At 46.0% G+C, this 14,657-nt stretch overlaps 1 protein-coding gene across 2 annotated transcripts in view; it reads right to left on the bottom strand.

Moving 5' to 3' along the window:
• Positions 1-729: 729 nt before the first annotated feature.
• Positions 730-14,657, bottom strand: part of UPF1 (UPF1 RNA helicase and ATPase) — a 151,974-nt gene continuing 138,046 nt past the window's right edge. For both annotated transcript variants that reach the window (XM_085874430.1, XM_085874429.1), the window contains exons 23-24: positions 3,075-3,202; positions 730-2,781 (exon numbers count right to left, since the gene is read on the bottom strand). In XM_085874430.1, coding sequence (XP_085730556.1) covers positions 3,083-3,202 — 120 coding nt within the window. In that variant the 3' untranslated portion in view covers positions 730-2,781; positions 3,075-3,082. The remainder of the gene's footprint in view (positions 2,782-3,074; positions 3,203-14,657) is intronic.

Raw genomic sequence — 14,657 nt, forward strand, 5'->3', positions numbered from 1 at the left:
TTGAAAGTTCATTCTTGAGATTGGACAGATGATGTTTCCTGGTTCTCCTGTGAGTGGATACAGACTTATCACGGACATTTTAGAATGTACTGAGATTGCCTTCAGTTGGATTTGCCATCCAGGAAGAGCAGGCAAGTTGTTTCAGAGCAACTGCCTAACCACAGGATTCAGTGTACCATGGGTGGGAAGAAGGGTTGGATAACTAAATGTCGGGATGAATTTGTGCATGAGAGAGAGGTTTCTGTGGAAGCATTCCCAGGCTGAGTTGACATCGCAGACAGTAGATATGGGAGACCAGTCCTGAAAGATGGCTGCTTGCAGTCCCTGCCTGCTTGAGTGAACTTCCAGACTCACCGGCATTAAGGCAGCTTTCTGAGTTGCCCTGGGATGGTGTCCTATTAAAAAAAAATCAGAGCATTTACTACTCTTTTGGCATGAGATGGTATAAGCGAGTCGCATTCTGGTGGTTTGTCAACAAAAATAGAAAGAGAACACGTGGAAAATGTTATCACACCAGCTTTGTTCTTTGAAGAAAGGAACCTATAATATAATCAAGCCAAATGTCGACACCATTTAAAATGGAGCACACATTCATGAGCGTTATTCCAAATCTCAACTGCTCTTGCTCACACCCTTCAGAAACCCCAACATACAAGACTCAACCATGATATTTAAAACAAATAATAATAATAATGCTAAATCAATTAACTTTGTTTACGGAGGCCCAAAAACATTTAAAGGACTTTATTGGAAAGTACTATTATAAAATATGCCATTAAATACAACTTAACAGAGTAGGGCTACACATAGATTCTAAATCACAACTTTAAATCAGAAACGTTTATTGAAAACGAATCAACACACAAAAAAAAATAAAGAAAAAAAAAGACAAAAGCCGCCAATCCCACAAAATCAAGCAAAAACACTGTGCTAAACAAAAGGCTGCTTTTATTATAGCATTCTACACTGCAAATAAGATGTTACCGATACCTCTCTGCAAAATCACATTGTTAAAAACATATGCATGTTTCAGCCGGCTCTGAGCCACTCTATCACCGAACTAACTTAGCTCAACGGGTACAGCATTATGCTTTAATTAACATGGCAAAGAATTAGGCAAATGAGCAGCTCATGGATCAGGTCAAAATAAGAACAGAATGGATTTATTTTGAGATTCATGCCATTCACAGAGCACAAGCACAATGGTAAGCACAGTATGTGAAGGCTGACAACACACACACACACACACACACACACACACACACACACACACACACACACACACACACACACACACACACACACACACACACACACACACACACACACTCTCTCTTTCTCTCTCTCTCTCAACATTCTCTCGCAGCTGCCTTTAAAGATGAACATAGCTCACTTTCACAGGTGTTGGAATAAACAAGCTGTGGGACAGGCCAGGACTTTCAGATGCTCGACTTATCACTCACCTACCTGCAAGGCCTTCATAAAACGGAACCCATCTCCACACTTCCTGACCACAACCAGAAAGCTCTCCCCTCCCTCATACCAGATGGCAACTACATTGTATCCTTTCGAAAGCTTTGTGCCATTTTGATGTTTTTTTTTCAACCATCGAGAGTTACTCGGCCGTACTGCATGACCAATTGAGAGAAAACGCAAACAGTGAAAAGTGAATCGGCCCTCGTGTCTTTGCTGAAAAATAAAATGCAAATTATGAACTTTAAAAGTCCTAATTATGTGCTCTGCAAGCATTTCTGTCCCGTCCTCCTTTTAAAACTTTCTTGAGGACTCTGACTCGCTCGTTTCAGCCCTTTGTCCCTGCACATCTCGAGGATTTTCTCGTGCCTGTCCGTGTGCAACTGTCCAACTTTGAAGATTCATATCCACCAGGAACACCTTTTCACGAAAAAGCAACCATGTCGTCATTTTCTTTGGCAGAAGCTCATGTTCAAGACATGAACTACGAAGGCCAGTCTTCACTTTGCATTCTAAAAGCTGTGTTTTCACAAAAAGCCAATAACAAAATGTGGGATTTTTTTTTCCTTCTTTTCAGCAATTGCTGATTAAACAGTAGTGCTTGCATTTTATCAGTTCAGCACAAAAAAAAATAAAAAAAAAACCTACTGAGCATCAGAGATGACCGATTTCAGCAAAAGGAGCATTATGAGAAAATTAAAGAAAGCTGTTTTTCTTCCTCTTCTTCTTTCAGCACTAATCCTCTTTTAACAGACTCCTCTAGACCGAGTGAGGCCTGGATAACGCCAGGGGATTGAGACTCGAACATTAACATGAGCGTGCAGGTTGTTTACACCATCGGCGCCTATAGCGCAATATTCAACATCACGAGCACACGCCATAGATGGATGTTTTAGTTGACTGGACATGAACCCCAACTTACTCCTGGACCTTTTGAACTCTTCTAGCCTTCACCCCACCCTCCTCCCCCCAAACCCAATGAATGCCTCGATGACAACAATGGGGCTGGAAGGAAAAGGGTCCTCAGTGGATGGTGTATTCTTTGCAGGCTCAGTTTTTCTTCTCTCTCTCTCTCTCCAACCTCTTTCTCTCTTTCTCCCCCCCCCCTCTCTCTCTCTCTCTCTCGCTCTCTCGTTCCCTCCCAGCTCTCTCTCCCTCGCTCTTCCTAGGCTCTGTGGATGCTCGTGCTCTCCCTGCCATGGTGCCTATGATGGTGCTGGCTCGTTGCAGCGGAAACCAGTCTTGTCCACGTCACGTCACATCCCCTCCGTAGGCCTCTGACGGTTTCTTCAGCTTCATCATTTCCTTCTGTGGTTGTCAGGAGGTAACATGTGGCAAACTTCAGCAACAAAAACAAAACTTTCACAAACTCGGTGCGGAAAACATAACGAAATAAGCAAAAATTCAAAATCTAATACAAAAGGTCTTAATCATGTTTATGGTTACATCCATTGCAACATTTTAATATTTCAATTTGTCTGAATAAAGCCAAAATGGTAATTTTATGGGACCTCCTGGCGAGCCATGTCAAACATGCTGAATAATTAACAATGTACCATTTTGCACATACACATCGTGCAGTTCGAGCAAGTCACACTTACAGTAGTTCCTAGTACTGGGACAGCCCCGCCATGCCGCTGTGCTGGTAAGCACGCTCGCCCTGGTAAGTGGAGTCCTGGGACAATGCAACATCCATCTGAGACTTGAACTCATCCCCCAAGTAGCTGTCCTGTGGAGTGAGGAAGACACACAGAATGATGTATTTGTCCTCTGCATATTTGTCAACAACATAGGAGTACAACTCTATTTTGAATGACAAGGGTCTCCTGAAACTGAAGCACTGAGCCCATATCTTCCTATATTAAGGTTGCTCTGAGTGAAAGATATATAACCCCCCCCCACCCCCACTTCCCCGCCCAAATTTTTTTTTTTCAAGCGGCTCAGGAACCAAACAAAGCCACCTCGAGTTATACCGAGCTATCAAGTAGAGCAGATTATAAAAAGAACCATTAAAAAATTCAAATATCGTACTCTTTTGGTTACTGTGCCTCCAATTGAGATTCAAGTCTGCAGGTATGAAACATTAGCCATGAGTGACATCAGCAACAAGAGTTGAAATCGTACAGATTTTTCATGGACAAGCTTGAGGAAATTGCTCATAAGATCTCAACAATATATATATATATATAGTTATGGAAATGGCCCTTATTAGACTCCCAAATATAGGATCAGCTCAGATCCCCCATTAAATGCATGTATAGCTAGGTTGTTTGGTAAAGTGGACGTTATATGTGTATCGGGAGGTGTAAGAGTTATATGTGTATTGGCCCCGCCCGGTCGGCTGAGAGGGTGTGGCCAACAAGAGGAAGTGACGCGAAGGGGAGGAGCTTGTCGGCTTTGAAAAGGGGGAGGAGCGAGTGGTTCGAAGCGAGCGAACGTAAGAAAACTGTAAAAGAGAGAAAAGGGTGAAGTGTGTGGAAATAGTCGCTGAGAGAAGGCGTGCTCGTGTCGAAGCGAGAGAAACGAGTCCTCGTAAACAACTTCAGTTTGGAAGACGTGCAAAACTGCAGTCGGTTGAGAGCGTGCTCGTGTGTCGAAGCGAGCGAACGTGAGAGAAATGAAGGCTTCGTAAAAAGGTTGAGTTTTGAGAAACGGCAGTCGGCTTTGAGAGGCTGCCTGCACGGCAAGTTGGCGATCGACTCTCATGGGGAGGTGATCGCCAGGTTCGGCCTGCGTCTGGCCGTGGAGCCTCCGTCCTTACTCACCTCATGGCCAGACAAGTCGGCTTTGAGAGGCTGCCTGCACGTCAAATCGGCGATCAACTCTAAGGAAAGAAAAGGTGATTCGACAGAGAGAGAAACTGAGAGGATGGAGTTGGGAAGTCGGGGATCTATGCAGGAAGGCAGGAGAGGAGACGCCGGAGCCTCTGACGGTCCCTGCTCACACCAACGGCTCAACACGTTTGACGATTCGCTTGCCGGAGCCCGGAACCTCGATTTGGGCCTTGTCTGGAGACAGGCCAGGCCTGGATTTGTACGCTGGACCATGAGAGAGATCAGCTGAGGCCCATCGTCGACCTTACGTGGGGTCAGAGCACGCGGAGACCGCGTGCGGTGCGAAGGGGGCAAAAGGAGGACGAGCTCCATTTCGCCACACGGTGGATTCGAGCTGGAGCTTGGGTTCGTGGGGATCCACCTGTTGCGAGCGACATTCATGCCTTTGACACTGTCCTCTCGTCCATGAAACCTCACCAAGTACTCGGTTTTGTCTTGCATGCATGCTGTCTGTCTTTGTCTGCACATGTTGAAAAAGGGATATTTCGATAGCGACCCTGTCAAAACCTGTAGTCCGTGATTCCCTAGTTAAGAACGGGTTGAGGATTGTTGATAAAACCATTGTCGTGAATTTTACTTGTGTTGTGATCCCCGATGTTCCCCAATAAATCTGGTTAATTCGTATGAAGTTGCCGCTGTGGATTAATTCGTGTCACGTCGAGGAACGATCCGTTCGATTGGCATATAAAACCAAAATGGTTACAGACTGGCAGAAAACGCTCGGCATCTGACAAAACCAGTCTGTAACCAAGGGTTCCATTTCCCCAACTGGAAGGTACAAGGATTACGTTGGTATCGCAATTGAAGGCGCGTGACCCGAGGCCTGTGCTGAGCCGGCCGGCGTTATAAACCCCGGAGATGGTGGTGGTGAGGGTGGCGCCTTGGACCGGGTGAGAATCCCGCCACCCCGGATTCGCAACAATACATACATATATATATATATATATATATATATATATATATATATATATATATATATATATATATATATATATATATATATATCACAAACATACGTGTGTGTGTGTGTGTGTGTGTGTGTGTGTGTGTGTGTGTGTGTGTGTGTGTGTGTGTGTGTGTGTGTGTGTGTGTGTGTGTGTGTGTGTGTGTGTGTGTTTGTTTGAGACATTGTGATTAAAAAAAAAAAAAATGGGCCAATGGTGAGAGGGGAGGGACACAATATGTCATTAGTGATGCATGAGCCTGAGGGGAGAAAAGGGCAGAGCGAGGACAGCAGCCAGGAAATACCCTGAATTGGCGAGGGGAAAACCACAGGTTCTGCCGCCACGATTCCGGACTGAGCTCCCCCTGCCAAAACTAAAGCCATGCCTCTCCTCTCAGCCCAGCGAGTATGCAGGCAGCAGCGAGTTCCTTGCTGGAGTGGCCAGAACTTCAGTTTCCTGTGGGGTATTATTTCAGTATTTTGATTTCCTCTATTTATCCCTGAGGTAAGATAATTAGGGATCTCTGTTCGTTGTTGGCATTGTGGGCGCATATTCGGCCGTGGGTAAGAGGTTGGTTACTTCATTTATTTGTTGTATTGCTGCTTTGTACATTCCCTTCCACGTGACTATTATTATTCCCGCTATTGTCGATTGTGGTATGTTTGAGGGCCTAGTTAAGTTATCTAACTAAGGTCTCCATTCATTCGTGGGCACATATCGGTAACGGTTAAGGGGTTTTACTAATGTTGGTTGCATCATTATTGCTGCCTCATTTTGTTTCCTCCCCCCCCTCCCCCCATGAATGGTTATTGTGATTAAATATAATTGGTCCAGCGGTGAATTCAGGCTGTCGTGGTCGTGGTTTGATAATTAGGAAAGCCCGTTGAGGGTTAATTCACTGTGGCTATTAAATGCCACATATAAAGATCGTGCCATGCGTCTCCAGCTTCGCTCAGCCAAATTAGAGATGAAACGTGTGGTACCTAATTAGCGCGATGCTCAGCCAACTCAGAGACCACAATCAGAACAGTATTTCGAGAACAGAGAGGGCAACCTGCCCTCTCACAAAATAATTGGTCTTTCAGCGTGTGTGTGTGTGTGTGTGTGTGTGTGTGTGTGTGTGTGTGTGTGTGTGTGTGTGTGTGTGTGTGTGTGTGTGTGTGTGTGTGTGTGTGTGTGTGTGTGTGGGTGTGTGTGTGTGTGTGTGTGTGTGTGTGTGTGTGTGTGTGTGTATATGAAGACCACAAGGGGAAAACCAGAGATGTCAGGATAAGTCAATTTTGAAGAAACTGAAAAACAAAGTTTCAAGACTTTGGTGGACTGTTTCATAACTGTCATATAGACTTCTTTTCCAGTAAAAGGAAGAGTGATCATTGGCCGATCAAATTAAGCATGTAGCATTTGCCAAGCTTCTGTGTTATTTAATTTAAGAGCAAAGAACGAATCAATGTTGCAAACTGACATCACTGGTTATTCCCTTGTTTAATAATTGCCATGCAATTTTAACCCAGGATGTGTAGCAAATTCATGCTTCTTGGTTATTTGCATACATTACATGACTTTGGTGATCACAGATTATTTTTTTCAACATTAAACGGTCATTGCTTTTTTGTTTGATTGGTGTTCAACGCCATACTCAAGGGTATTTCGCTTATATGACGACGGATTCTCCATTTCTTACTCCGTACTACTTAATATGATGGAAAACCGGGAGGAAACCAAAGATAAACCACCACCGCGATAGCCGAAGTCACCTCATGTGACTCCCTCATATACCTAAGCAGGTTGATTGGGCGGTGGGTACATCGAATGAGGATGGGTACTCAGACACGCAAACCATTAAGCCACGGCGTGGGTCCCATAAAAGTCACAATAAAGGTTCGACCAGGCTTGAACCACGATATGCACCAACTATGGAGCCCATGATATAACCAAATAGGCCATTGTAGTGCTCAGAGTTTATGCTGTGAAAGTTTTACAACCTTTCATTTTTTAGTTTCTCAACTCTGAATATTATGGTGGAACAGTCAACATGAATGAAAGGGAGATAACCAGGAGTAAAGTACTGACAACTCTGGGTTTCTACTTGTTCAGCTTTGACAACACTTGTTTTTTCATTGCACAGCTAAATTTTATACCATATAAATTATGTGACACCCCTGGTTATTTGTTAAAGTAATATTGTGAGAGGAAACCTTATGTTGCCAACTATTGGCAGGCGCAATAACCCTGAAATTTATAAAAAGTGACATCTCTGGTTTTCCCCTTGTGGTCTTCATATATATATGAGCAAATACCATATGTCGCTTCGCTGATGGGAATACTAAAAGGGGGAGGGAGAAAAGGAGGGTGGGGTGGAGGGAGAGAGGAGTGGGAGAGAGAGAGAGCGGGGAGAGAAGAGAGAGTGAAGGGTGGGGGAGCGAGGAGGCAGACGTGCGGTTGAGCGTCAATTACCGCCTGGACGTGTCTGCAGACAAACACTGCCTGGACATGTCCGTAGCCAAACTGGCTGGAGACAAACACCACTTGGACACGTCTGGAGACAAACACCGTCAAGACATAACCAGTGTCCGGATATGTCCAGACAGAGACAGAGAGAGGGGAGGGGAGAGTGAGAGAGGTGTGGTGGGAGGGTGCTGCACTGTATTGAGAGGGGAGGGGGGGTGTTGAACAAGGATGGGACGCGCGCACGCACGCGCACACGCACACGCACACGCACACGCACACGCACACGCACACGCACACACACACACCTGATATCGGCAACAACCCAAAAACCATGAGAAGCTTTCACCGAAAAACAACGTTGCATTTATTTAGACGTTTCAGGGATATGATCACAAGCAATCTTTATAAACAGCTGCGTGTGACGGGTGTAAAATAAATTTGGCTCGGTAATTTAGAAAACAAGTTAATACGGCAAACGGCTCGGTAATTTAGAAAACACATTAATACGACAAACAGCTCGGAAATCGGGTGTCATTGCATGAACCACTCTCTCAGGGTGACGGAGCACGAACCACTCGCGCAGGGTGATGTGCCGGGCAAAAACATCCGCAGTGAGTGAACGATTCGCTCAGAAGGACTGTTGTGGAATTCAGAGGAAGGACTCAGAGGACGTGATGAGATGGCTAGTGTATGTGAGGTGGTTATATTGCAGCATGTTACTGTTTTGGTGATGAGAGACATGAATAAGATGGACAATGTCAGAGATTTAAAATGTTGATGGAATTCTGAATAGTGATGAGAGAGGTTGGTTAAACATTATTTTTCTGAGATATTTCAGCTCCATTGACCATGAAAGAAATGGATGCTCATTAGAATGATGAAACATATCAGCATTTGGTAATAATAAACTGTTTGGAGAAATTTTGTATTTCTTAACCACACAGTTCAAGTTTTGTTCCCAAATGTTTCCAAATGCACACTCTGCAGCCAAAGTGTGGTCTGCAGCTCGGCAACTCGAACTGCGTGGAACTCTCACCATTGGGGGGTTTGCAGAACTGAGAGCCCGAGAAAGACTTCCAAAAGAATCACCCTGTGACGACAATGATAGCCATGCTACTCTTGTTTAATTACTCCTGTGAATTAATGCAAGAATGTGCAACCTAGCTTTGAATTATTTTGGGAATCTATTTTGTGAATTATAATAACCTAGCACACCAGTGTGTTTTGCACACACCTAGCAACAGCACACCAGTGTGCTTTGACCTGTATGGTAGTGATGGGGATACTCTTATGGTCAAAAGGGCCAACAAGTGACACTTGTGGTGATGTTTACATAAACATGGGGAACAGTTGGTAACTAGTGGAGGTTGTGTGTTAATTACTTTCAGACGAAGCTCATTTTTAAAAAAAAAAAAAAAAAGAGAAAAGGAACTCATTGAGAACAAACCATCATGTTTCTTTTGATTATAATTAACAACAACAAAAAAAAACTTTTGTTTTGAGATTACAAATTGAGAAACGTTTTATCATACAAGTCTCGTAATCCTAATTTAAATGTATTGGGGTCTTCAAGTGACAGAGTAATGATTGGTTATATCACAGTAAGGTTATTGATAACTTGTATTTATTGATTGATATTGTTACGGTTGTGGAAATTCACAGAACACCAGTCAGGTTTCCCAGAGGTCAGTTATTTCGGTAAGTGTGTGTTCCAGGTTAAAATTCCCCACCGATGTATAACGGGTATTGTTCATGTGCCGGGCTGTGAATCTTTGAGGTAGTGTTATTCTTTTCTATCTTTTATTTCCAACAAACAGCATCTCTTCAACCACACCACTACAACCACGCCACCTCCACCACCACCACGACATCTCAACAACCTCGTCAATCTCCACAACACAGCGACCCTCCTCTACAAACAAAAGAACACTCCCAGAAAGCCACCCGAAGAAGAAAACAGAAACGACGGTTATTACAACAACAGCAGAGCCAAGCCGATCACCCCTGGGATTTTCCCCCGTGCGCCGGGGAAGGTTGGGGCGAACGCCCTCCACTTGGAGCGATAAAAAGCCGCGTTCGCTGGCCGAGTTGGAGTTGGGCTGGGCCGTTGGAGAGAGTCTGGAGTACAGAGTCGGGAGACGAGAGAGAGGAAGGCGCATCGGAGAGTCGGTTGGAGGGCAGCTCGTCGGAGAGTCGGGACACGGCCGTGGAAAGTCGGGCGTGCTGCTCGGCCCTGGACCAACCAAGCTGCCGTTACAACAGCTGCCGCGTTGACGACGAGACAGATACGGAGGGTCGCCAACCAAAAGCCCATCGAGTCACCACGAGGGTGGCCAGGTAGCCAGCCCGGTCTCTCAGGGCTTGTTCCGGTAATCCCGGCCCTGAGAAATAATAAAGGCTTACGAGCCTGTTCTTTCTTTCCTTGGTTTTGCATGAAAGTCTGTGGCGCCTTGTCTTTAAGTAGAATTGTTGTAAGTGTATGTACATAATAGATAGATGTCGGCTGTAGGTTTTTGCTCCTGTCTTGTCCCCTATCCCCATTCATTGACTGCATGCCTACTGTAAAAATAAATGTTCCCCATTGTTGAATGTCACCTGCTCGTTGCGTCCCTTTCCTCACATTCACTGCCATGATGCGTTCAGAAAATTAGCTGGCTTTTAACGCCGATAAAATAATCTGGTCCGACGGGGATCTGGCGAAATAAAAACCGCTCGGCATTCACATACAGAATGAGCCGTTTAAGCAGCTCGTTCTCATGCAGACACCGTTGAGGTATAAACTCCCGGCATTTCTGTCCGCGCGAATCGTTAGGTATATCGACAATTGACCCTGTAGCGCGTGGACAGAAGAGTTGGCTGGTTTATGGTGTAGTATTAAAAACACCTGAAGCTGGATTTCGGCGTTGGTCCAGAAGCGACGACGAGATGGTCGCGTTCGGTGTACGCGCGGCCTGGATTAGGCTGAAACGGTCGTGCGCACGCCGAGCCGGCGGAAATCTACAACAATATATTGTCAATCACTAGCTATGGACCTTGTTAATCTGTTAATCGAGGAAAGGTAAAAGTTACTGAGAATTTAATCAAGATAATATATTAAGTTGAGGGACTTATATAATATTGAAGGATGATCTGCGTTATTAAATTGATTGACAGATTGGTCAACATTACATATTAGGAATCATAAGTTAACTGCAAGGGAAAATCAAGTTATGAGGGAAAGCAGCATGGTATTTACATAACCATAATGCAGAATGACTGGAAGAGTGGCTGGACCAACAGCAATTATGAAATCAATTAATGGAATTAGGAATTGTACCATGTATTGTAACCACAAGTAGGTGCCCGTACGTGCGTGACTGTACGTGCAAAAAAAAACAAAAAACTTTCAAACCGCGAGCCAGAAACAAATACACAGGCCATTCCTTTGCTCTCGTAAACGACGACTGGATTGGGGCATTGTGTTTATCTATAAATGCGCATAAGAAATCGAGAATTGATTATAATACTGTTGCGAATTCGCACCCGCCGGCGTGCGATCGGCCACGTAACTCAAATCGCGACACGTCGCCCACCGGAACGGACAATACAGTCGTGACCCTGTTGGAACTACCGCCAAGGAGCTAGCCACGGGTGGGGGTTTAACCTCACCACAACCCAGTCCGCATTCTACCCGCGCGAAATAGGGTGAATCGCCGAATGTCGATATACCTAAGTACCTGCGCGAGTTGCGTACCGAGGAGTTGTACCAGGCCGCAGGTCGACTCCGGACACGAACCGCTTAAGCGGCTCGTTCCATACTGCAGGGATAACCGAGCGGAGTTATCGTCGACCTCGACGGTTCAGATTATTTACCGGGTGTTTTAAACTCTATCAATCCCTTACATGATGCAAGATGGAGCTTTCAAATAAGGGAAAAAGATGCAATGAAACGGGAAACAGTTCAACAAGCAAGCACGTTATTACACACACACACACACACACACACACACACACACACACACACACACACACACACACACACACACACACACACACACACACACACACACACACACACACACACACACACACACACACGCACGTATTCACAGTAATGAAAGGACAGAAAATGCAACAAAAACAAAAGCACTACTACCGACTATAATTATTTACAACACTTAAACAATTATACTTGTCGGACGGCGCCACAGCATTCATTCAAAAGCAAAGGAAACGAAAGCCACCCTCACAGGCAAGGAGGCAGACAGGTCCGTTGACCAAATGTGCGTGGAGCCTGGAGGAGCGGCCAGGTCCATGAGACCGAAAAGGTCTTACCCACGTCCTTGTAACGCGATGGTGGGCAAGCCGCAATGTCCGCGCAGCTGTGCCCCGACTCCGTGCCCCTGGCGTGGTCGGTGAGCCCTCTCCGGAGTGCTCCACACCAGCACGGTTGGGTCGGCAAGGAACGGGGCCACCGGCACTTTCTCAGCGCGGATGGGGGGGGGGAGAATTGTCGATGCTCAGGGTTGAGCGAGGGGAATGGCTGGCTGGCTCGAATCCCGCGACGAGATGGCACCAACGACGAGACGAGCGACCCCCACACTGCAACCTTGATGATGACCTCCGTCTTCACTCGACCAGCCGCCTGTCTTCACTCGACCCGAACTCCCGTCTTCACTCGCCCTGACCAGCCCGAACTGCAACAGCGCGAGTCGCCTTGTGCTCGCGTCTTTATAGACCGGAGGAAGAGCCGATATGCAAATATTAGGATCAAAACACGATTGGAGGCGGGGCCACGCCACCCTCTGTTCAGCCATTGGTGTGACATAAAGGGGCGTGAGCCTCTTTTGATCCGAATTCTCTCCCGTGAAGAATCCACATTCATTGCGCTTGGAGGCCGGGCCATACCGCCCGACGCTCGCCCATTGGACGGAGAAAAAGGGGCGTGAACCCTTCCTGATCCGAATTTCTCCCCGAGAAGAACGCATTCGTACCCGCGGCTCGACGCGTTCTGCATCAATTACTGAACGGGCCCTGGACAGCACGACGTTTGGTGTTGACTGGTGGTGTGGTCGATGGTTGTAGAAGGAGATATGCGAAGGTGGTGGGGGGATTGTTGTGGTGGTTTGGTGGTTGGCGGGCGTCGTTTGGGAAAAGCGGTGAAGCGATGTTTGCGGGATGGAGTTGTGGAGGTAAAGAGGCAAGGGTGGTGGTGTTTGAGTTGTTGGTGGCTCAATGGTCCAAAATAACAATAGAGAAAGAAAAATGGCTAACTCAAAGCGTTGCAGCCCGGATGAATCACACATATTCCCTCTATACAACGGGTTTGGGCTAACTACACATGAACGTACCGATATATCTAACCTGAGGACCCTTTATGGTGTAATGCGAATTTCCACAACTGTAACAATACATTAAGTCATCACTATCCGGAAGTAGTGCGTGCCCATATGGAATGTTCACATGCATTCCACGAATTATCGCTTGCATTGAAGTAATAACTGCTGTGATACCTCCACACACAGAGTTAATTAAAATCGAAATTAAAATCAAGTTTACCTCACTGTCTTTGCTTGCCATGACATTCGCTGCCATTGACCATTGCCACTCCTACGCCACGGTAACTCAGGCACCGATCGATCCCCATCGTAGCTGGCACGGCATGTGACATCATCGTCGGCCTGCCACGCATCGGTCTACGCGAAGTTAAGTCCTCACTGTCCGGAAGTTCGCATATCGCAGTAACGATTATTCGCAATTTAGTTTTAATGGCCAATTATTCAATTAACGCCAAAGTATTTTGCCTTTTCGCAATGCCATCACAAGAAAAAACGCAAAGAGAAAGAGAAAGAGAAAGAGAAAGAGAAAGAGAAAGAGAAAGAGAAAGAGAAAGAGAAAGAGAAAGAGAAAGAGAAAGAGAAAGAGAAAGAGAAAGAGAAAGAGAAAGAGAAAGAGAAAGAGAAAGAGAAAGAGAAAGAGAAAGAGAAAGAGAAAGAGAGAGAGAGAGAGAGAGAGAGAGAGAGAGAGAGAGAGAGAGAGAGAGAGAGAGAGAGAGAGAGAGAGAGAGAGAGAGAGAGAGAGAATAAAAAAAAAAAATAATAACTTTCAAGCAACAACACAGTCTGTTCCGTCGCTTTCGTAAACAACGACTGGATTGGGGCATTGTGTTTATCTATAAATGCGCATAAGAAATCGAGAAATTATTTGAATATGTTAAGTCATCACTATCCGGAAGTCCGTATGTTGTAACCTGTAATGGGGAACGCAGCTGAGGTTCTCTTCCCCATCGGCCACACCTACGCAGCAACATGTCTCGTCTTGGTTGGTAAATAAATGGCCGCAGCAACGTATCTCGTCATTGGTTGGTAAATAAATGGCCATAACTTGGGAAGCACTTGCCCGATTAATATTGTTGCGGATTCGCGCCCGCCGGCGTGCGGACGGCCACGTAACTCGAATCGCGGCACGTCGCCCACCGGACGGACAATCCAGTCGTGACCCTCTCGGACTAACGCCGGGAACCAGTCACGGGTGGACCTTTCGGTCTCACCGCGATCGTGCCAATCGGCCCCCGCGTGGGATAGGGTTGCTCGCCAAATTCGACCTACCTAAGTACCCACACGGAGGGTAGACCGGGCGATCGCACCTCGCCGCAGGTCGACTTCGGACACGGGCCACTTTAAGCGACCCGTTCCGTACTATCGGGATAACCGAGCGGTGTTATTCGTCGGCCTCGACGGTTCGATTAATTATCGGGCGTTTTAGCCCACGACCAACCCTTTACGTGAAGCAAGATGGAGATTCAATAGAGGAAAAGACGAAGCGAAGCGGGAAAACAGTTCAACAATAAGCACATTTATTTCGCGATGAACGGAAAGCACACATATACAATTCCACCAAAAGCACATGTAAAAGAAGAAGACAAAAAGCAAATGCAACAATGCAGATCTATCCGACTACCGGGCACACGGCAACACTT

Source organism: Eptatretus burgeri, chromosome 3, assembly GCF_056783735.1.
Source record: "Eptatretus burgeri isolate ZD-2024b chromosome 3, Ebu_testis_v1, whole genome shotgun sequence".
In the NCBI taxonomy this organism is placed as follows: domain Eukaryota; kingdom Metazoa; phylum Chordata; class Myxini; order Myxiniformes; family Myxinidae; genus Eptatretus; species Eptatretus burgeri.